The 24168-nt window shown below is 34.4% G+C and overlaps 1 protein-coding gene across 1 annotated transcript; it reads right to left on the bottom strand.

Moving 5' to 3' along the window:
* Window positions 1-5501: 5501 nt before the first annotated feature.
* LOC137640959 (zinc finger BED domain-containing protein 5-like) lies at window positions 5502-22916 on the bottom strand. Its single transcript, XM_068373418.1, has 2 exons — window positions 21988-22916; window positions 5502-5595 (listed from the first exon to the last, which is right to left on the bottom strand). Exons 1-2 carry the CDS (start codon window positions 22914-22916, stop codon window positions 5502-5504), a joined length of 1023 nt encoding a protein of 340 aa, XP_068229519.1.
* Between the last annotated feature and the right edge of the window lie 1252 nt (window positions 22917-24168).

The following is a 24168-nucleotide window of genomic DNA, read 5'->3' on the forward strand; positions in this document are numbered from 1 at the left end:
ATGCTCTCAGTTTGCTTTTTTTGTAATATTGAGTAAGACCTTAATCCTTCAGCTAGCTACAGTCAAGTGGAAATTTCGATATTTTCGACATTTCATTGGAATATTCAATGCCAAAAGTTATATTTTTCTGACCTAAATCATGCATCTATTTATGGCCCAAATATATAATCTCAAACACTTGCTTCTGTGAATAATTATCTTAGGCATTTTATTCTTCCAGTTTCGTTGAACTGTCTGAAATTCAAGTAAGGATCTCTTTCTACCTGGTAATAGGCTTCCTATATATTTCAAAAGCATTTTTTATCGGATATTACGAAGTTGCATGTGTAAAATCTTAGATAAATCCAGTCCTTATATGTTCCAATAGCAACGGTACCTTAACAAATGCTCTTGTTAGTCCAGGAGACTTAGGTAAGTATTATGTAATGGGAATTTTCTTAGCTGAACTCCCCACATTATTAGTATATTAGACCAGCTATTTCGATCAACTCCGACGGAATCTGAAGCCTCTTTTCTATTGACATAAGTGTGCTGGGTTTAATCAGTTCACTTGTTGTCTTATGTTGGGAACGCTTCAAAGTCTATTGTCACTTCTAATCAATTTTTATTTAGATATAGATGGAGAGACTTCTGAACTTTAAAGGTTAGATAATGAATTATCATGCCAACTGGTAAACAAAGAAAGTTGTTATTTACGTCTGAAATTGTTTCTCACAATCATCACATCAAGACATTAAATCAAATGTTACTACAAACTTTTACTTAGTCTATCAGAACTACATAAAGTATAAAGAATTGTAAACTTTCCCAAAATGTTGCCGAAAAATTACTCTGAATAAGAACCCGAAAGTAGTTATATTTATATCCTCAGACATAACTGCAAGAGAAACTATGACCTAGCTTTTTTAAACCAGAGTTGAAATGCCTCATATTTGACTAATAAGGTGGTTGACGGTTTGCCCCCTAATAATTTCAATATAAAGTGTCTAGGGTTGGCACTATATCCTTGGGGAATTAATCTTGATAGCCATGAAATTGACAGTTTAAAATTAAGATGGATTCTTTCCATTACTTGTCTGGGGTTTCTCCTAAAATCAACACATTTTATTAATTGTTACTGTACCAAGATAGTCTTTATTATATACAATGCAGTATTAAGTCGAAAGACTGAAGAGAATGCAGAATTCTACAACTGCAGGATAATTTTAACACTTCCAGTGCTACTTATTTACTCTGAAAAAATATTGTTCTGAAATATTACCTTGTACTTGAAGCCTTTTTGTAAATACATTAGACATAAGCTTACGCCTTGATATCTGTGAATTGTAAATGAATGGCACATATATGAATGTGGACTCCATGATTTGTGATAATATCCTCCCCTTTCTTTGTTATTATTATTATTATTATTGTTATTATTATTATTATTATTATTATTATTATAATTATTATTATTATTATTATTATTATTGTTGCTGTTGTTGTTTTTTGTCAGTCGGTTGGACGGGAGTTCGAGACCCGCTCAAGCTCGGCAATTTCTGGTAGTGTCTGTAACCTCCCCATCCTTGTGAGCTAGAAAGGGGTCCCGGGATGTTGGTGTTGGGGAAGCCTGTAGGTGTACCTGCCGAGTCATCAGCAGCCATTGCATGCCACCTGCCTAGTCTTGGCTTGATGGAGAGGTTGCTTGGGTGCTGATCATGTGTATATATATATATATATATATATATATATATATATATATATATATATATGTGTGTGTGTGTGTGTGTGCTTGTGTGTATATATATATATATGTATATATATATATATATATATATATATATATATGCTTATATATATATATATATATATATATATATATATATATATATATATATATATATATAGATATGTGCATATATATATTTAAAATAAGCCGTATACTTTAATACATTAGAGTCTGGATTCTCTTACCGACCTTGGGATCAGAGCTCCAGGCGAAATCACTCAAAGACTATAGCATCTGACCGGCCGGGTTTCGAACCTTGGTTCAGGATACTTGTATGACAGTGACACAAATACTTTCTTCGTGGCTAAGTGGTAGTGTCACTGTCATACAAGTATCCTGGACCAGGGTTTGAAACCCGGCCGGTCGGATGCTATAGCCTTTGAGTAATTTTGCCTGGGGCTCTGATCCCAAGGTCGGTAAGAGAATGCAGACTTTAATGTATTGAAATAAATGGCTTATTTGAAATATGAAAAAACGTTTAAACGTGCAAAATTTATCATACACACATACATATATATAAATATACATATATATATATATATATATATATATATATATATATATATATATATATATATATATATATATATGTATATATATATGTGTGCGTGTCTGTGTCGTGCACATACATATATATATATATATATATATATATATATATATATATATATATATATATATATATATATATATACTTATGTGTGTGTCTGTGTTGTGCATATATATATACTTATACATACATATATATATATATATATATATATATATATATATATATATATATATATATATATATATATATATATATATATATACACTGTACAGTATATGATCGGTCTCAAGGGCATTATCCTGTCCCTTCCATATATGGCCAATCTCTAAGGCATTGCCCTGTCCCTTTCATATATGGTCAGAGGGCATTGTGCTGTCTCCTTGACATTGTCCTATCCCCTGTTTCTGCCAATCATAAGCGACCTTCAAACTTTTAGAGGTTGTAGTATTGGTACGCTAGTGGAAACGTCAGATATTCAAAATGCGAGAACCCTAAAAAGTCGTCTCAATCACGACACGATATTGGATTAGGGAACGTTTCATATGTCTACCGGAAGCCATTACCTATCCCTCCTGGGTTCTACATCTTGTGTAGGGATGGGGTTGTGCTCGGGTTTTGATCATGTGTTTATTTTTGGCCTTTTAATCTTTAACCAGGTTTTGCCTTTATCAAGATTATCATACTTTCATAGATTGATTTTCCCTTAAAGTACTTTATGTTTTCCTCATAAATTTCTTTGATAGTGTAAGATCTTAATTGGGCCTTCAGAGATGCCTTGCATCCAAAAACTTTTTTTATTGCCAAACATTTTGAAACGCTAAAACTAATGTAGTTTTCCATCCACACAAAACACAGGAGCATTGTCACTGTTTGTATTTCTGGTCAAGGCTTTTAGGAGCGAAGATGAAAATCAAAATACATCTGCTAACTGGAACACCAATTACATCATATGAGAAATGAAGACATTTTCCGTGGAAATGGGCCGTTTCTCTCTGCTAATATTGGGATATGAAAATAATCTTTGTGACTGATTGCCTGATTCAAGTTTCCAAAGAATTGGAAGTTTCGTAAAATTCACTATGTTTAAAGTAACGTTAATCATATGAGATTTAATAATAGAGAATTTCGTCCATTATCTCTGGACGAAATTAGAAAATGAATTCGTTATTAGATCTATACTTTTTTTCTCTACAGGAAATATTTAAATTCTTTTAAATAAACTCAAACATTGAATATATTTTACATTGTCACTTTCATTTTATCTCTCTCTCTCTCTCTCTCTCTCTCTCTCTCTCTCTCCCTCTCTCTCTCTCTCTCACACACACATATTAGTGTTATGTTAAAAATAATCTTCCTTAGAGAGAATCTTATGAGTTAAGTAAACATGATTTACTTTAGGAAAATGAGGGTTTTCTCACCCAATTCTAAATAATTTAGAAAAATGTAAAGCAGGTAGATAGAACAAAGTAATTTTGAGGGTAAATGGTGAAAAAGCGAAGTTAGTTTTCTCCCTTAAATTCTTCTTAAAGTACATTTATTATTTTAATTACACCAAATTGTGGCAATTTGACCAGATGTCCTGTTGATGTCATACAGTACAGTATATTCCCTGGAAAAAAATGTTACTTCGTTTTATAGTGGAGAGAGAGAGAGAGAGAGAGAGAGAGAGAGAGAGAGAGAGAGAGAGAGAGAGAGAGAGAGAGAGAGAGAGAGAGGATATATATATATATGTATATATATATATATATATATATATATATATATATATATATATATATATATATATGTATCCATACAGTACATATAAGCCACAAATACCTCTAAATGTCGAATTTGCTCTGCTTCGGGATCAGAGACCCAAGGTGAAATTAACTCATTGATAATAGCTTCTGGTCGGCCAAAGATTTGAGCCCTGACCAAGTCGAAACTGGAGTATATTTTTGACTTATATGAATAAATTAAAATCACATGTAAATTTGATAAATTATCACGCACACGTATATATATATATATATATATATATATATATATATATATATATATATATATACATATATATATATATATATATATATATATATATATATATATATATAAATATATACATATATATATATATATATATATATATATATATATATATATATATATATAAGGCCAGAAATGATTTTATTGGTCGAATTCACGACAAATTAAACCATTTCTGGCTCTATATATATATATATATATATATATATATATATATATATATATATATATATATATATATATATATATGTGTGTGTGTGTGTGTGTGTGTGTGTGTGTGTAAGAAGGTGGAGCAATGAACAAGCTTTTCTTTGCCTTTGATAGGATGAAGTACAAACGATTTTCCCTCGCTACATTGCAGACATGTGTGAGATGAATACAAAGCACCTATGCAGTGAGGAAGAACTCCAGAACGGCAATCTTTCTGTAACCAAAACTTCAATTCCATTTGCATTCATAGGTGCAGATCCTGCTTTTGAACAAGTTAACAAGGCACTCAATGTTCATTCAAGCCTTATTGGCATTTCAAACAATGAGAATGCATGAGACTGCAAGACAACGCTTCTTCTTGGCAGCCCCTGAAATAGGATGTCTCTGCAGAATTCAAAAACCAATATGGTATTCATGCCAAACAAAATAAGAGACATCCAGATGTGAATGTGATTAGCATCCAAAAAGAGTTTATAGCTGTTGAAAAGATAAAAGATGCAACTATAGCTCATGGAAACCCCTTTGCTGCTGAAGGTGACAAAGTCGTCAAATTCATCACCCAAGCATACATTCCTCAGTACCCTGTCATGCAGATTCTAGAGGAAAACAAGCATGGGAAGGAGTTGTATGAAACACACATCAGGACACGAATAAATGATGATCTCAGTATGTGGGCCCCAATGAAAAGGGAGAAAAACATAATGGTTATGTCTGGAAACAAATAACTATCCATTAAGATCCATGACCACATTGTTGATTTCAAAGAAATCAAAGACTTGTACAGTCATTTTGTTGTGCTTACTCAATCAGACAGAGATATCTATCGCAAAAATGCCATGAGTTCACACTTACTCCTAGAGCATTCTTTGTCCCTGATGGGGCACTGCTCCCATGCAAGGACAAAAAGCTTATAAACTGTCTCCAAACAGTGGTGGACAACTCTCAGACTGAGGAGTCAAATGCATAACATTCACCACCATCCATAAGAAAGCCATTGTTGATGGAATGGTGGTTGTAAATAAGATTAAAAGAAGACCTGCAACAGTTAAAGCATTGATAGAATTTGGTAAATACATCAATGACATCAGAATTGGATGAAGTGTTTGTTGTGTTTGACACATACAAAGATGACCCCCTGAAGCAGAAAACCAAAGAAAGGAGATATAAGACACACACACACACACACACATATATATATATATATATATATATATATATATATATATATATATATATATATATATATATATATATATATATGATATTGGTAGTTTTAGACATACGAATTAAAACAGGGAGCTTTTTCCAAGATACTTGGTAAAATATCATGAAAGAAACCCCTTTGCTGCTGAAGGTGACAAAGTCGTCAAATTCATCACCCAATCATACATTCCTCAGCTTTTTGCTAGAGAAGATCCCAGCTCCCCCATTTTCTCCTTGGCTTCGAAAGAACATATTTCTTGAAGCGTCGACTCTTAAGTTAAAAAAGCAGCAGACGGAAGCTTCGAAACTTAAGGAACTTTTACCACTTTCGAGTGTTTGCCCAGATAATGAAAGAAAAAAATTAGAAAACGCGAAAAAGTGTTAGAAAAAAAGAAAGGATAAAAAGCTGTTTTTGCAGTAAAGACTTTGCACTTTTTGCGGCATATTCTTTTTGCGTCTTCGAAAAGCGTTCATCACATTCGATATGTATGATCAAGTCGATATGATAAGTGACTAATGATGAATTAAGAATTGAATTCAAATTGCCATAGTCTCTCTCTCTCTCTCTCTCTCTCTCTCTCTCTCTCTCTCTCTCTCTCTCTCTCTCTCTCTCTCTCTCTCTTTACTGTGTGTATATATATATATTTATATATACATATATATATATATATATATATATATATATATATATATATATATATATATATATCTATATATATATATGTATATATATATATATATATATATATATTTATATATATGTATATATATATATATATATATATATGTGTGTGTGTGTGTGCGTGTTAATGTGTATGCATATATATTATGCTATATTTTCCTGTTCTCTATGAAAGTTAGATTCCATCCCAAAAATGTTAACTTTAGCCTACTAACTAGTGAATAAATTTTTGCATTACATCATTACTCTGTAGCAATACTTTAGTATTGTATTACAATTATATATATATATATATATATATATATATATATATATATATATATATATATATATATATATATATATATATATTAACGTGTATAAACGTTAAAAGAAAAATTTCTTCCTAGTTGTATCTCAAGTAAAGTAAAATTTTATTCATTCGCTTTTCATAGCTCCCTATAGTTATGTTAACGTTGAACTCACTCAAATGAAAACATATTAACGTAAAAATAATCATCATCCTGAGTTTTTAATTCACATAACTGACATAAAACTGTTTTAATAGTTGCTTCTTTTAATAAACTGAGCTCATATTTTTTATCGTGGATCTATAAACGTATATCCATTTAAGTAATCGGGATTCGACGACGGCATAACATTGTTTTGCCTTATCTGTAATTAAGAGGAAATGAGAGGAAGGCTGTTGTCTAGGCAAAGCTAATCATGTAATGAAGGATGATCTAAAAACTTATAAAGAAAAGGCGATGAAAACAAGGGTGTTTTGGGTGATCATATTGCTCAGTATTTTGAGATTAATTTTAAGTCCTCTAAGTTTTCCATCGTTATAATCTGTTATGATGGTGTTCATTTTGTAAGATAGAAGCAGAAATTACATTTTATTGGTGCTTAGAGGAATGTGACGATTTTGCTATTATATATTGAATTCTTATGATACATTTCAAGAGTCATTTGGGCGCATCTCTAATTATTACTGATAAAACTTCCTTACTTAATTATTATTATTATTGTTATTATTATTATTATTATTATTATTATTATTACAAATGAACCAGTTCCCGAAAACTTACGCCATTGTAATTCTTTATTTGAAATATAAAAAAGAGTTTCGTTAGTTAAAATACAAAGAGAATGTTGTTTCTTTATTTCACTAATCTTAATATTGCATTTGACAGACGCACCTTCATCTTAAAAAGACAAACTGCACCTCGTTATCTCTTTTACTTATATCATGAACTGTTAGAGGCTTTTTCTTTCCACCTCTTTTACCTCTCCGTCTGAGAAGGGCTGAGTGCTCTAATTCCCTTCCTTCCAACATTTCTGAATTACATTAGCTTTTCGCTTCATATTTTAACTCTTTTATTTCTTTTTTTTCTAAATATAGCATCCTTTTTTCATAACAGTTTGATTGTATGTAATTTATCTTCCTTTCGTAGTTCGTATGTACTAATTGAAGAATCATTTATATAAACACTCATATTCACTGTCAACATCCCACTTTACTTTCATTAAAAGATAGTAGTTTTAACAGTTATAACGAAAGCTTAGAATGTCTTCTTAGTACCGTGTCCATTTTATGATTCTTATTCATTTCTATTACTGACCCATCATCAATGACGTTTATTCACGAATACTATGCAATTATGTTATGCCCTAACCTTGTTTCCATTAATCTTCAGTATCTTGTACTTGCTATTATGTTTTTTCTCCCTAAACGTTTCAATTAAACTCATAATTTCGTCTTTCATCCAACAAGTTTTACTGATATGTCTAAGGCTCGCTTCAAGCGGTTTGAAACCGTGCGGCATATTCCCACATGTCAAAGAGGCATGTCTTCACACGAGCGGTTGTTTACCGTGCGGTCTCCTTTGTCCGAGATGGAGGACGTGAAGAAGAGAGCGGCCTTTGTGCATATATATAATAAACAGGATGCTAAAAAGCAGCAACTACGTAAATGGTGGACCCACCCAATAATAATAATAATAATAATAATAATAATAATAATAATAATAATAATAATTTGATGATGATGATTAATAATAATAATAATAATAATAATAATAATATTTCAGCAACACTCATCCTTATTTCTTTCAACATTGCGGTATCACCGCAAAACACTGATCAATCACTTCTCTCTCTCTCTCTCTCTCTCTCTCTCTCTCTCTCTCTCTCTCTCTCTCTCTCTCTCTCTCTCTCTCTCTCCTGATTGCTATTATTATTCGAAACAACTCTTCTTTAAACCATGATTCCTATTATTCGTAGAAACTCTTCTTTAAACCGAGATTTCTTGTTATTTGTAGCAACTCTTCCTTAAACCAAGATTCCTATTATTCAACGCAATTCTTCTTTAAAACAAGATTCCTGTTATTCATTGCAATTATTCAATAAACCAAGATTCCTGTTAGTCGTTGCAATTCTTCTTTAAACCAAGATTCCTGTTAATCGTAGTAGCTTCTTTAAACCAATATTCCTGTTATTCGAAGCAATTCTTCTTTAAACTAAGATTCCTGTTATTCGTAGTAACTTCTTTAAACTAAGATTCCTGTTATTGTAGTAACTCAAATTTAAACCAATATTCAGGTTATTTATAGCAACTCATCGTTATCATTATTATGATCATTACTTGCTAAGCTACAACCCTAGCTGGAAAAGCAGGATGCTATAAGCCCAGGGGCTCCAACACAGAAAATAGCCCAGTGAGGAAAGGAAAAAAGGAAACTAGAATATTTTAAGAAGAGGTACACTACAATAAATATCTCTTATATAAACTATACAAACTTTAACAAAACAAGAGGAAGATAAATAAGATAGAATAGTGTGCCTGAGTGTACCCTCAAGCAAGAGAACTCTAACCCAAGACAGTAGAAGACCATGCTACATAGGCTATAGCACTACCAAAGACTAGAGTAGGGCCTACAATGGTTTGAAATGGTTTTAAACCTAGTGTCCTGTTATATGTAGAAATTCCTCTTTAAACCAAGATTCCTGTCATTCTTAGCAACTCTCCATTAAACGAAGATTCCTGTTATTCATAGCAATTTTTCTTTAAACCAAGACTCCTTTTAATCGTAGTAACTCTTCTTTAAGCCAAGGTTCCTATTATTTGTAGCAGCTCCTCTTTTTAGCCAAGATCTGTTATTCGTAGTAACTCTAATTTAAACCAATATTCCTGTTATTCGTAGCAACTCTTTTTTCTTTTTAGACCAAGATTCCTTTTATTCATAGCAACTGTTTCCTTTTAGACCAAGATTCCTGCTTTTCGTAGCAACTCTTTTTTCTTTTTAGACCAAGATTCCTGTTATTCGTAGCAGCTCTTCTTTGAAATAAGATTCCCGTTATTCATAGCAACTCATCTTTAAGCCAAGGTTCCTGTTATTCATAGCAACTCTTATTTAAACCAAGGTTCCTGTTATCCGTAGCAACTCTTTTCAAATCCAAGATTACTGTTATTTGTAGCATCTCTTCTTTAAACCAAGATTCCTGTTATTTATAGCAATTCTTCTTTGAACCAAGATTCCTGTTATTCGTGGCAACTCTTTTTTAAATCAAGATTCCTGTCATTTGTAGCAATTCTTCTTTGAACCAAGATTCCTGTTATTCGTAGAAACTCTTCTTTAAACCAAGAATCCTGTTATTCTTAGCAATTCTTCTTAAAACCAAGATTACTGTTATTTGTAGCAACTCAGCTTTAAATCAAGATTCTTGCTATTCTTCTTTGAGCCAAGATTCCTCTTATTTATAGCAAATCTTCTTTAAGCTAAGATTCCTGTTATTCGTAGCAACTCTTTTTAAAACCAAGTTTACTCTTATTTGTAGCAATTCTTCCTTAAATCAAGAATCCTGTTATTCATAACAACTCTTCCTTAAAACCAAGATTACGGTTATTTGTAGCAATCCTTCTTTAAACCAAGATTCCTGTTATTCATAGCAATTCTTCTTAAAACCAAAATCCCTGTTATTTTTAGTAACTCTTCTTTAAACCAATGTTTTTGTTATTCGTAGGAACTCTTCTTTGAACCAAGATAACAGTTATTCGTAGCTGTTATTCATAGCAATTCTTATTTAAACCAAGATTCCTGTTATTTGTAGCCATTCTTCTCTAAACCAAGAATCCTGCTATTCATAGCAACTCTTCTTTAAGCCAAGATTTTTTGTTTTTTGCAGCAACTCTTATCTAAATCAAGATTTCTGTGATTCATAGCAACTGTTCTTTAAACTATGATTCCTATTATTATTGGCAATTCTTCTTTAAACCAAGATTCCTGTTATACGTAGCAATTCTTCTTTAAACCAATATCCTTGTTATTCATAGCATCTCTTCTTTAAAACAATATTCCTGTTATTCATAGCAGCTAGTTTTTAAATTAAGATTCCCATTATCCATTCCATTCTATCACCCGCTTCCTTCTCCAACTTTCAGAATTTAATAGCTATTTATGTTACGGCCGTACCAGTCGAGCGTGCTCCTCTGACGCCTTATCTGGTCTGAACATGAACAGATATTCCTCTATTATACGACTTTTTGGGTATTTACGAAAAGCACAACCCAGTATATGGCCAGCTGATAACAGTATCAGCCCCACTCACTTAATCCCTTCTCCGTGACCTTTACTGCTTCCTTCGTTTATTGGTTTGCGTTTTTCCTTCATCTCTTTTCAACCTCCAGTCTTGCTTCTTCCACCTTATACATTCGTTTGACCAAAGTACTCATTCTATAGAAATTGTAACGTAAATTAGCTCTCTGCTAAACTTTCATAATAATAATAATAATAATAATAACAATAATAATAATTAAAAAGGGATATATTACACCAATGTTATATATCCCTTTTTAATTATTATTATTGTTATTATTATTATTATTATTATTATTATTATTATTATTATTATTATTATTTTATAACTAATAATAATGATAGTAGTAGTAGTAGTAGTAGTAGTAGTAGTAGTAGTAGAACCATTCACCCTATCTTACAAGTCAAGAAAAGATACAATTTTATCTGAACAAACATAAATTTTGAAGGAATATCAGACAATATAGAAATTTCCCCCACCCAAAAACGAATAAACTAAATTATCCAACCAACACGATTTTCCCAACCTATATAGCCCCCAGAGTGCCAATGCAAAGTGCCAGAATAAATAACAAATCAGAGAGAATAAATAGAGATCGTTTCCTTTTACCAGCCATCCAGCTGTTTACGGGCACAAAAAATCAAATCAACAGTTAAAACAATATTCCGGGAAGAAACAGATTAGAACATGAGGAAAGGGAGAAATGTGTCCAGCTTCATCAACGAACCAAATAATATAGATATATTTCAGTAATAATTTCGAATCGATTAATATAAATGTATTTAAAGAATGTTTTCGATCCAACTCGTACGAATATCATATACCAGTAATATTCTCAATGTTCCATTGATTTTAATTATTTTCTCTCCTTTCAATATTTCTTCCAGCGGCCCTAATAAAGAGCAGAATCTCTCTCTCTCTCTCTCTCTCTCTCTCTCTCTCTCTCTCTCTCTCTCTCTCTCTCTCTCTATCTCTCTCTCTCTCTCTCTAGAGATGCGCGGTGGGGGTAGGATGAATGACGTGGAAATCTTCTTTGAAGTATTGAGTTTCCGAAGGGTTGTGTGTCCACCACAATTTGCTCTCATGAGCCCTAATGTACTTCTAAAGAAGACATTTTACGTGTACGGACTGCCTGCCGCACGTCCATTTCGTAAGAGGTATCGTTCTCTATAGACTAGGATCGTTAAGCTTCTTTTTTTCATACCCTTTTTCTTTCTTTATCAAACGGCTTTAGTTTCCAGCTATTCAGGGGTGTCTTTATAATATTGCTTTAATTTCCAGCTACTCAGTTGTGTCTTTATCTATCTGCCCTAGTTCCCAGCTATTTAGTTGTGTCCTTATAAAACTGCTTTAGTTCCCAACTATTCAGTTGTGAACTTATCAAACTGCCTCATTTCCCAGCTACTCAAGTGTGTCTTTACCAAAATGGTTTAGTTTCCAGCTATTCAGCTGTATCATTATCTAACTGCTTTAGTTCCCAGATATTCTGTTGTGTCTTCATTAAACTGCTTTAGTTCCCTGCTATTCAGTTGTGTCTTTATCGAACTGCCTTAGTTCCCAGCTATTCGGTTGTGTCTTTATCAAACTGCTTTAGTTTCCAGCTATTCAGATGTTTCCTTATCAAACTGCTTTAGATCCCAGCTATTCAGTTGTGTCTTTACCAAACTGCTTTAGTTTCAAGCTATTCAGTTGTATCTTTATCTAACTGCTTCAGTTCCCAGCTATTCTGTTGTGTCTTCATTAAACTACTTTAGTTCCCTGCTATTCAGTTGTGTCTTTATCAAATTGCTTTAGTTCCAGCTATTCAGTTGTGTCTTTACCAAACTGCTTTAGTTTCCAGCTATTTAGATGCATCTTTATGTAACTGCTTTAGTTCCCGGCTATTCTGTTGTGTCTTTATTAAACTGCTTTACTTCCTTGCTATTCAGTTGTGTCTTTATCTAACTGCCTTAGTTCCCAGCTATTCAGTTGTGTCTTTATGAAACTGCTTTAGTTCCCAGCTATTCAGTTGTGCCTTAATCAAAAAGCTCTAGTTCCCAGCTATTCAGTTGTGTCTTTACCAAACTGCTTCAGTTTCCAGCCATTCAGTTGTATCTTTATCTAATTGCTGTAGTTCCTAGCTATTCAGTTGTCTTTATCAAACTGCTTTAGTTCACAGCTATTCAGTTGTCTTTATCTAACTGCTTTAGTTCCCAGCCACTCAGTTGTATTATTGTCTAACTGCCTTAATTCCCAGCTGTTCAGGTGTGTCGCTATATAACAGCTTAGGTTCCCAACTATACAGTTGCATCTTTAATCTTACTGCTTTTGTTCACAGCTAGTCAGTTTGTTTTTTTCAAACTGCTTCAATTCCCAGCTATTCAGTTGTGTCTTTATCGAAGTTCCTTAGTTCCCAGCTATTCAGTTGTGTCTTTATCTAACTGCTTGAGTTCCCAGCTACTCAGTTGTGTCTTTATCTAACTGCTTTAGTTCCCACCTTTTTATGTGTGTTTATATAACTGCTTTGGTTCCAAAATAGTCAGTTGCATCTTTATCTAATTGCTTTAGTTCTCAGCTATTCAGTTGTGCCTTTATCAAACTGCTTTAGTTCCCAGCTATTCGACTGTGTCTTTATCAAACTGTTTTAGTTCCCAGCTTTTCAGTTGTGTCTATATCTAACTGCTTTAGTTCCCAGCTATTCAGTTGTGTCTTTATCTAACTGCTTTAGTTCCCAGATATTCAGGTGTGTCTTTATATAACTGCTTTGGGACCCAACTATTCAGTTGTGTCTTTACCAAATTGCTTTAGTTTCCAGCTCTTCAGCTGTGTCTTTATCTAACTGCTTTAGTTCCCAGCTACTCAATTGTGTTTTTATCTAACTGCTTTAGTTCCCAGCTATTCAGCTGTGTCTTTATCAAGCATCTTTAGTTACCAGATATTCAGTTGTGTCTTTATTTAACTGCTCAAGTTCCCAGCTATTCAGTTGTGTCTTTATCTAACTGCCATAGTTCCCAGCTATTCAGTTATGTCTTTATCAAACTGCTTTAGTTCCCAGCTATTCAGTTGTGTCTTTATCTATCTGATATAGTTCCCAGCTACTCAGTTGTGTCTTTATCCAGCTTTAATTCCCAGCTATTAAGTTGTGACTGTATCTAGCCGCTTTAGTTTTCAGCTACTCAGTTGTGTCTTTATCTAATTGCTTTAGTTCCCAGCTACTCAGTTGTGTCTTTATCAAACTGGCTTAGTTCCCAGCTATTCAGCTGTGTCTTTATCTAACTAGTTTAGTTCCAGCTACTCAATTGCGTCTTTATCTAACTGCTTCATTTCCCAGTTATGCAGATATTTCTTTATCAAACTGTTTTAGTTCCCAGCTATTCAGTTGTGTCTTTATCAAACTGCTTTAGTTCCCCACTATACATTTGTGTCCTTATCAAATTAAGTTAATTTGCAGCTACTCAGTTTTGGCCTCATGTAATTGCTTTAGTGCCCAGTTAGTCAGTTGTGTCTTCATCAAACTATTTTCGTTTGCAACTATTCAGTGTTGTCCTAATCACACTGCTTTAGTTAACACCTATTCAGTTTTGTCTACATCAAACTGATTTAGTTGCCAGCTATGTAGGTATGTCTCTACGAAGCTGCTTTATTCGCCAGCTATTAAGTCGTGTCTTTATCAAACTTCTTTAGTTCTCAGCTACTCAGTTGTGTTTTTATCAAACTGCTTTGGTTCCCAGCTATTGAGTTGTGTCTTTACCAAACCGCTTTAGATTCCAGCTATTCAGTTGTATTTGTAAGACTATTCTAGTTCTCAGCCATTCGGTTGTGTCTTTATCAAACTGTTTTAGTTTCCAACTATTCAGTGGTGTCTTTATCAAACTGCTCTAGTTTCCAGCTATTCATACGTGTCTTTACCAAACTGCTTTAGTTTCCAGCTATTCATTGGTGTCTTTTTCAAACTGCTTTAGTTTCCAGCTATTCAGTTGTGAGTTTATCAAACTGCTTTAGTTCCCGGCAATTAAGTTGTGTCTTTATAAAATTGCTTTAGTTTTCAGGTACTCAGTTGTGTTTTTATGTAACTGCTTTAGTTCAAAGCTATTCAGTTGTGTCTTTACCAAACTGCTTTAGTTTCCAGCTATTCAGTTGTGTCCCTATCAAACTACTTTAGTTTCCAGCTAATCGGTTGTGTCTTTATTAAACTGCTTTAGTTTCCAGACAATCAGTTGTCTCTATCAAACTGCTTTAGTTGCCAGTTATTCAGTGGTGTCTTTATCAAACTTTTAGTTGCCAGCTATTCAGGTGTGTCTTTATCAAACTACTTTAGTGACCAGCTATTCAGTGGTGCTTTTATAAAATTGCTTTAGTTACTAGCTATTCAGTGGTGTTTTTATCAAGCTGCTTTAGTTTCCAGCTATATAGTTTTGCCTTTATTAAGCTACTTTAGTTGACAGCTATTTAGTGGTGTCTTTATAAAACTGCTAACTTGCCAGTTATTTAGATGTGTCTTTATCAAACTGCTTTAGTTACCAGCTGTCCAGTGGTGTCTTTATCAAACTTCTCTAGTTGCCAGTTATTCAGTAGTGTCTTTATGAAATTCCTTTAGCTGCTAGTTATTCAGTTATATGTTAATTAAACTGCTTAACTTTCCTACTATTCAGTTGTGTCTTTATCTAACTGCTTTAATTTCCAACTATTCAGTGGTGTCTTTATCAAACTGCTCTAGTTTCCAGCTATTCATACGTGTCTTTACCAAACTGCTTTAGTTTCCAGCTATTCATTGGTGTCTTTATCAAACTGCTTTAGTTTCCAGCTATTCAGTTGTGTGTTTATCAAACTGCTTTCATTCCAGCCATTCATTGTGCCTTTACCAAACTGTTTTAGTTTCCACGTATTCAGCGGTGTCTTTATCAAACTGCTTTAGTTGCCAGTTATCCAGTTGTGTCTTTATAAAAATGTTCTACTTTCTAGCTATTCAGCTGTCTCTTTATTAAACTGCTTTAGTTGCTAGCTATACAGTTGTGCAGTACTATTATGAATTTATTTAATTACCAAAAAAAAAAAAAAAAATATTCCTAAGAATTTCACGTTACAAATACTACTTTCGATAATAAAGTTTTTCTCAAGTTTTGAAAGAAAAACGTAATACATCAGTGCTTACTTGTGTAATGTCTTCATGACACAATATTGAACAAAAAAACAAACATAATTTCACTATCGTTATTTGACTGCATTGCTGTATTTTCTAGTCACTCGTTCCTTTAACCGTAACGTCCATACACCTTTCGTCTTACAACTATAGAAATTCAATCCTTTTGGTTGAGTTAGAATCGAGAAAATGACTCTTAAATAACTATTCACACAAATATTTGTAGAAATCATGACAGCTGGCACGGGATAACCATAAGATATGTATTATACCTACGATAGGAAAAATGGAAAGATTCGACTAGATTTAGTTCTTTTGCATTATTGGTGGTATCAAAGGGTTGGGTCATTTCCGCATTTTCATTACCACGCTGGCCACTACGTCTTGGTGATCGTAGGAGACTTTAGTGTCATCCCTTATAGAAAGCCATACTAATATGGGTGCCCTGACTACGAAAGTGTTTCGTATAATGACGATACGCAAACGTTTTCACCACGTTAAAGTATCCCCACTCAGAAAGGGATATATATATATATATATATATATATATATATATATACATATGTATATATATAGATATAGATATATATTAAATATATATATACATATATATGTATACACACACACACACACACACACACACACATATATATATATATATATATATATATATATATATATATATATATATATATTGATTGATTGATTGGTTGATGGACTGATTGATTTAAATTTTTCTGGCATCCTCATACATATATATATATATATGTATGTATATATATATATATATATATATATATATATGTGTGTGTGTGTGTGTGTGTGTGTGCGTGTGTGTGTGTGTGTGTGTGTTTGTGTGCGTGTGTGTGTGTGTTAAAATATATATTCGACTGAATTTCCTAGTTAGGATGTATCCTCGAGTAAACCTCATTGAAACTCGTATAAATTTGGACCCTTCATTATAAAAGACTTTCTTGTAGTAATTGGAGAGGCCGTGCATTCATTCTCTGACTTCCATCTGGTGGGACCAGGAATTGCAGATTCATAAAACATCTGAAATAAAAGTATTTTCTTCATACGTAAAAGATGGTAAACAAAACTTCTCTGCCTACAAACTTTATGTCTCTACTTACACCATAAGAGTAAACAATTGCCGTTGTTCGTTTTGGTATGGAATGATAAGAAGTATTTTCAATTGTAAACTTCTATTGTTCTACAAAGGAAACAGGACGATGCCCATTAAAATGTTATTAGAGAATTTGGCAGCGTGTGGGTTGTGGACTGTTTTTTCTTTTTTTTCCTTCATTTTATTCTATTTCGAGAATCGGCTTTTGTTTTAACATAGCAACAATCTTGGAATTTGATTTGAATGACTAAGAGTAAAAAGACGCACTTTCATTTAATGTCAAAGGTTAAAAGAAAAATTCAAAGGAAATTAATCTAAAAAAAATAAAATAGGCCATTAAATTAAGCAATATATCAAATATATATATGCACGCTGTAAATAATATCAAGTCAAAAATATTGCAATGGATAAATCACGGTCGCCGAGAATTTATTTTGATTATAGCTAGCTAAGCTATATAACCTCAGTTGGAAAGTAGGATGCTATATACTTAAGATTTCCAACTGGGAATATATGAAAAAATAAACTACACTAATCATTGTATGTGTAGTTAAGGGAAAATGAGCCGTAAACAGAGAGATCCAATGTAGTAATATTTGGCATGTCGAAAGACCCAATAAGGCTATGACTCCCTTGCGGTAGTATCTTTTCGGGTGGTGGGTGTTTTGGTCAACTTACCTATTACTTACTATGTACTACCTACTTATACTTAAAGAATTTTACTCAACGGGTGGCTGATGCCTTGGCCAACCTACTATCTACTACCTACTACCTTATACTAAGACTATTAGCCTTTCAAATATTCTAAGATACTTTAAGGTCCTTCCTTCGAGATGCTCCTTAAGATTACAGAAAGGAAATCATATGGTACAACCTTTTTCCTGACGTATTCTAGCAAAGTTAATGGCGGATTTGAACGAGTTTATTGTACATTTTCATACATGTAATTTTCCGTAAATTATACTTTGTGTGATTCATTAGAATAAGTAATGTTATCAATGCTCTATTTGTAAGATATATTGGAAAAATAAACCTGGCGTCAACCAGCACGGCGCGCTATAATGCAAGTTAATGTTTTATTTTAATTTTATACATGTACAAACTGTATAGTGGAGTGTGGACCCTGTGTTATTCATACATTATCCCTTAAGGAAATTCTGGTATAATATTAGCGAGAGAAAGGTTTTGAGGTTAAAGTTATCTATTCAACTGACAGGAAATATTGATTTTAAGAAGGATTTCTTTAGCTAAGTACCAAGAAACCGTTAACATATTGAAAGCTTTTAATGATAAAATCATAAAAAAAGTTTTCACAGACTGAAGTTTATAATAATATAAGATATAGATAAGTTCTCACAAACTGAAGCTTATCACGATAAGAATTAAAAAAGAAAAAATCACACACACTAAAACTTATGATATCTAAAAAAAAAAAAGTTTCCTTTCTTCTTAAGAACAATTATTTACATTCCTTGACTTCTCTCTTAGTTTCATACTTATATTCAATCTTATAAACATGTGGAAAAAATTATGAACTGAACAATCTGGGTTGTTCGTTTTGAATTTGAAAAGATAAAAGCATTTTCCATCGTAAACTGGTACATTAATTTTGGAAAAAAAAAAAAAAAAAAAAAAAGAAACGTTCCCCGTTCAAAATTAATTAGAGCATTTGCCAGTATGTTTTATGTTTCGACAGTTCGTGTTTTCCTTATTTTCAATGTTTTTTTTTTTCCCCTGTGGGAATCCACTCTAATTAACTTTTTCATTAATCGGAATAGTCTAGACTAAACTTGAATGATCAAGGTTATAAATAAACTCGCTCATGGAAGTTAGATAACTGAAATCACAACCTAAAATATAATAACAATATCACAATAATGACAAGAAAATTAAAACTAGACCCATTTCAGACAAATATTCAATTCCAGTTTATAGGTAGTAGGTTGGCCGCACCAGCCACCTGTTGAGATACTACCACTAGAGAGTTATTGGGTCCTTTGACTGGCCAGATCGTACCACATTGGATCGCTCTCTCTGGTTACGGCTCATTTCATCTTTGCATTCACATACACAGAATAGTATTAACTATTCTTTACACATTCTCCTCTTTCCTCATACACTTGACAACACTGAAATTACCAAACAATTCTTCTTCTCTCAAGAGTTTAACTACGGCACTGTAATTTTTCAGTGGCTACTTTCCTCTTGGTAAGGGTAGAAGAGACTCTTTAGTTATGGTAAGCAGCACTTCAAGGAGAAGAACACTACAAAATCAAACCATTGTTCTCTAGTCTTGGGTAGTACCATAGCCTCTGTACCATGGTTTCCCACTGTCTTGGGTTAGAGATCTGTTGCTTGAGGGTACACTCGGGCACACTATTCTGTCTTGTGCTTCTTCCTTTAGTTATTTTGAAATTTTTATCCACTTGTTATTTCTAATGTTATTTCTAAGTTTTTATATACAAAGATATACAAATATAGAAATGAGGTTAAGGATAAAACACAGTCTTACAAAATTCATATAAAGGACTTTAGTCTTTCAAGTATTTCAAGAGACCCAGGGGATTTCTACTTTAATTATTATTATTATTATTATTATTATTATTATTATTATTACCAGCTGAGCTACAACCCTGATTGGAAAAGCAGGAGGCTATTAGCCCAAGGGCTCCAACCGAGAAAATAGCCCAGTGAGGAAAAGAAATAAGGAAATTAATAAACTACAAAAGAAGTAATACGCAAAATGAAATATTGTTAGGACAGCAACAACAGGCAATGTTTGAGGCAAAGGATTGTTATCTAAAGCATTCTGGAGAAGATTAGATCCATCGTATAGTTCTTGGAAGAAGCTTGTGCCGTATTCAGACATCCTTCATAAGACCAATCGAGTTTTAAATAAGATTCTTACGAAATAGATATTTGTGAGGCAGGGCCGGCTGGTTGTTTGTGTACATCAGCAAATGTGCCGTTACTATGGTTACCAAGAAAAGAGAATAATCAAAACGTTTATGTACTTCGATAGGTATTTCTATTATGTTAAAAAAGATAAATTGTCAGTTATGGTTAAAATCAAATACGCAGGTACAAATAGTGTTGGTTTTACTGAATCAATATTGTTAAGTGTTTACATATTGAGTCTGAACCCGATTGGCTACGGAAATCTTTGCTAAGGCAACCAATTGCATTTCAAGTTTCGAGAAGTTAAGTTATCAATGTGATAAAAGATTTCGTCACTGTGGATAAACCAGCGAGTTTTCATATATAGTTCCTTTAACTTAGAAATTTATGTAAAGCTTCTTTTTCTAATAACTATTCTCAGTGTATAGATTATAGTTTTGAAAACTTTCTGTTGCTTAACCGTAAGCTTTGTAGGAGAAAATAAATAGATATTGCGACATTGTTAATTTGGTTCTATAGTGGCTATTTATAAGTAACATCTTACAGCATAAAGATTAAATATAGTTAATTACATCTTGCCTTCATAAACATTACGCGAAATAAACAACGAATTCAGATATCTATGACATATGTAATGTTCATTGATAATTTTCATTTTAGGTTACTTGAAAGACAAAGCACCAGAAGCGACAAGTACCATCTATGTAATTTTGTGGAAACCTCAAACTCATTTTAGATACATCCCATATCTTCCTTCCTTACTTCCACTTCAATATAAGACGATAAGCTTAGTTTTGCGACAGTGAATAATATCCCTGCTTATCATAAGACGGCAGTATTTGTTTTGGGAAGAGGCAATAAGAATTCGGGTTAGTCCATGTCTTATTCGTGGGTAATGAAAGGAGTTGAAATTGTTTTCCATTAAGATTTGTATTGTGATAATACTGTTTGTAATTCTACTCTAGAAGACAAGCTGAAAGCTACAGACCGTAGAATTAGAACATATGTCTCTAATTTAAGTAAATATATGGATATCTATATTATGCATTAGTGAAGTTCATGCATGTTATTAGGATGGAATATATAAGTGCAAAACGGATAAGAATGCAGAAGAGTTGAGAAATTTTGGGAAATATAAAATTTGAAAGACAAAAACAACGTTTCATTCAAAAATCATATAACGGCACTGGTTATTAAGAAAAGGACAAAAAGTACGGGTCAAACATATACAACTTGTAGCCCAGTGATTCCCAACCTTTTTGTGATCGACTACCACTTGGAGGTCCCGTACAGTCGCTGCGTACCACGCAAATTAACTAAGAAAACAACAACTCAATGCGAGGACTGTATATGCTTCTTCTCCACCAGCTGGTCAATGCGGGGCATGACTTTGCTCACAGCACATCGGAAATCATGCCCGGGCGCAGCAAGACAGTTCCGGCTCTTCGACTTGATGGATATGAAGGCTGAGAACCCCTGCTCGCACTTCCACGTCGAGGGGAAAATCAGTAACTGGGGAACAGCGTAACGGGCTAGCGTCGGGTACGAGGAGGCCATGCTCACCCAGAAGTTTAAAGGAGAGCATTCTTTTTGCTTCGTCTTTGCTGTCTCGTCAGCCTGGATATCTATGAGTTCCTCTTGTTCCCCGGTCCCAACAGGCAGATCGGCTGGATCAACGGAGAACTGATTGGCGACGTAGGCACAACATTTCACGTCCGGGAAGTAATGCTTCAATTCAGTCTTGAGCAGTGAGAGGTGATGGACGATTTCTTGGGCAAATTCATCAGTGGGCTCCCTCTCAAGGGTAGTCAGGAGTTCGAACATTCCGTAGCGTTCGCTCGCCACGTTCTTCATCCACAGATCCAGCTTCCGGACAAACGCTCCCAGCTTCGAAATGAACTCTGTGACAGTGCAGTCGGGCCCTTGGAACAACAAGTTTAAGTGGTTGAGGGCTCCAAAAATGTCTGACAGGTAGGCTAACCTTGAGATAAGCTCCTCGTCCTCCAGATCTTTCTGAAAATCGTGTTCCTTCTCCTTGAAGAATACGAGGAGTACATCTCTCAGTTCAAAGAGACGCCTCGTCGTATTACCCCGGGAGAGCCAGCGCACCTCTGTGTGGTAGAGGAGACAGATGTGGTCAGAGCCAAAATCTTCACAGAGGAGCTTGAACAGTCGAGTATTCAGGGCAGATGTTTTGACAAAATTAATGATTCTGATAACTCGGTTCAAGCATGATAACAACTTCGGAGGGAGCACCTTAGCACAGAGGGTGAATCTGTGTATGAAACAGTGGACAGCAGTGGCGTTTGGTTCTACAGCTTTCACATGGGCTTGAAAACCTGACTTTCGACCGAGCATCGATGGAGCCCCATCTGTCGTGCATCTGACCAACTTTACCCAGTCCAGTTCATTCTGCTTGAAGAAATTGTCCAAAACATTGAAAATATCCTTTCTTGTTGTTGTACTGGACAGATCCTGACTCAGCAGTAACTCAGTCTTCGCAGCATTACTCTGCGTGTAACGGACGTAGACAAGTAGTTGAGAGCAGTTGGTGACGTCCGTCGATTCGTCGAGTTGAATGGCAAACCCATACTTTGAGAATTTTACTCCCTCAACCACTTGGTCGGCAATGTCGACCGACATCTCCTCGATACGGCGTTTTACAGTGTTGTTAGAGACGGAAACACTCTCCAACTTTGCCACCGCCTCCTCTCCAATCACGTGGCTAACCAAGATCTTTGCCGCTGGCATGACGAGAGACTCTGCAATGGTATGCGGTTTCATGTTTTTTAGCCACCAGGAGAGCGACTTCATAGGATGCTTTCACAATTCCTCCTCCCTTCTGGTAGATCTGGCCAGTCTTGTCCATGCGCTGCCGCTTCAGGTTCTCGCCAAGTCGCTGGAAGTAGCTCTGATCTCGGTCTTTCTTGTCCCCGTGATTAGTCTCAAGATGACGTTTGAGCAGGCTGGGTTTCATGGCCGCATTGGAAAGGGATTTCATACAGATCACACACTGCGGAAGAGCTTCTCCTCCATGTTCGATTGAAATGAAACCATACTTTATGTATGCCGGGTCATATTTTCTCTTCGGCATGTCAAATCCTGTGGATAAGTAAAGAAAAAAAAGATTTATCAATGAAGAAATAAATAAAGTATATGTAAAGTATAAGTAGTAAGGTATAGTAAAGTAAGGGAGGTGTGGAGGGAAGAAGGGAGGGAAGTGTGAAGTAAGGGAGGGTGATGTGAAGGGAGGGAAAGGCAATGTACTTGTACTGCTGAGTGCCCTTCCTAACTGCCCCGTCTTGCAATGCTCTCCTCGCCCGGACTCGTCTCTCCACCAATCAGCTTTCAGTGACCATGACGTCACTGGCTGACGCTCATCGCCGTCATCCAGAGAATGATGCACTTGCTTATCAAGCAACTGGATTCTCGCCGTCAGCCACAAATGTTGTTATTTCTTGTCGATAAAATGCAACTAATACTACATATTAGCGCAGTAAGTAAGTGTACCGTGTGAATTAGGTCCTCTACTAACCTCCGAAAAACTGCCAGATTCGCTTGGTGACTTACTTCTTCACATTTAAATTCGGTTAAAAACGAGTTGACCGAGTTTTAGTTGAAGTAGCTGGCGATCGTAGGCAACTACGAGAGTTAGTGGAGGACCTAATTTAACGGTAGGCCGCTGGGACCAGTGGGTGGCGTGTGGCAACAGTTGCAAATCGTTGCCAGATTATCTTGTGTTAGGCAGTACACATCTTTGTGAAGTAAAATATAACTAAAAATCGTTCATGACCACGTAAGTGTTCGCGTACCACCTGGAAGGCCCTCGCGTACCACTAGTGGTACGCGTACCACAGGTTGGGAACCACTATTGTAGCCCATTCAGTTTCTGGGAATGGAAAAATTAAATTTTTTGCATTTTTCACGTAGTTGCTGATTTGAAAACAAAAGACTGTCATATTTAAGAATTTTGCGAAAAAAAACTCAAAGTTCAATGTATTAT

This window comes from Palaemon carinicauda, chromosome 5, assembly GCF_036898095.1.
Source record: "Palaemon carinicauda isolate YSFRI2023 chromosome 5, ASM3689809v2, whole genome shotgun sequence".
Classification (NCBI taxonomy): Eukaryota; Metazoa; Arthropoda; class Malacostraca; order Decapoda; family Palaemonidae; genus Palaemon; species Palaemon carinicauda.

Bases quoted from the DNA above. Each gene is read 5' to 3' on its own strand.
- LOC137640959 (XM_068373418.1), bottom strand. From the start codon at position 22,916: ATGCCAGCGGCAAAGATCTTGGTTAGCCACGTGATTGGAGAGGAGGCG. The intron at 5,596-21,987 runs GTTCGAACTCCT...TAACTGTTGCAG, and splicing joins GCGAGCGAACGCTACGGAAT to GTCTTCTTTTAATCTTATTT.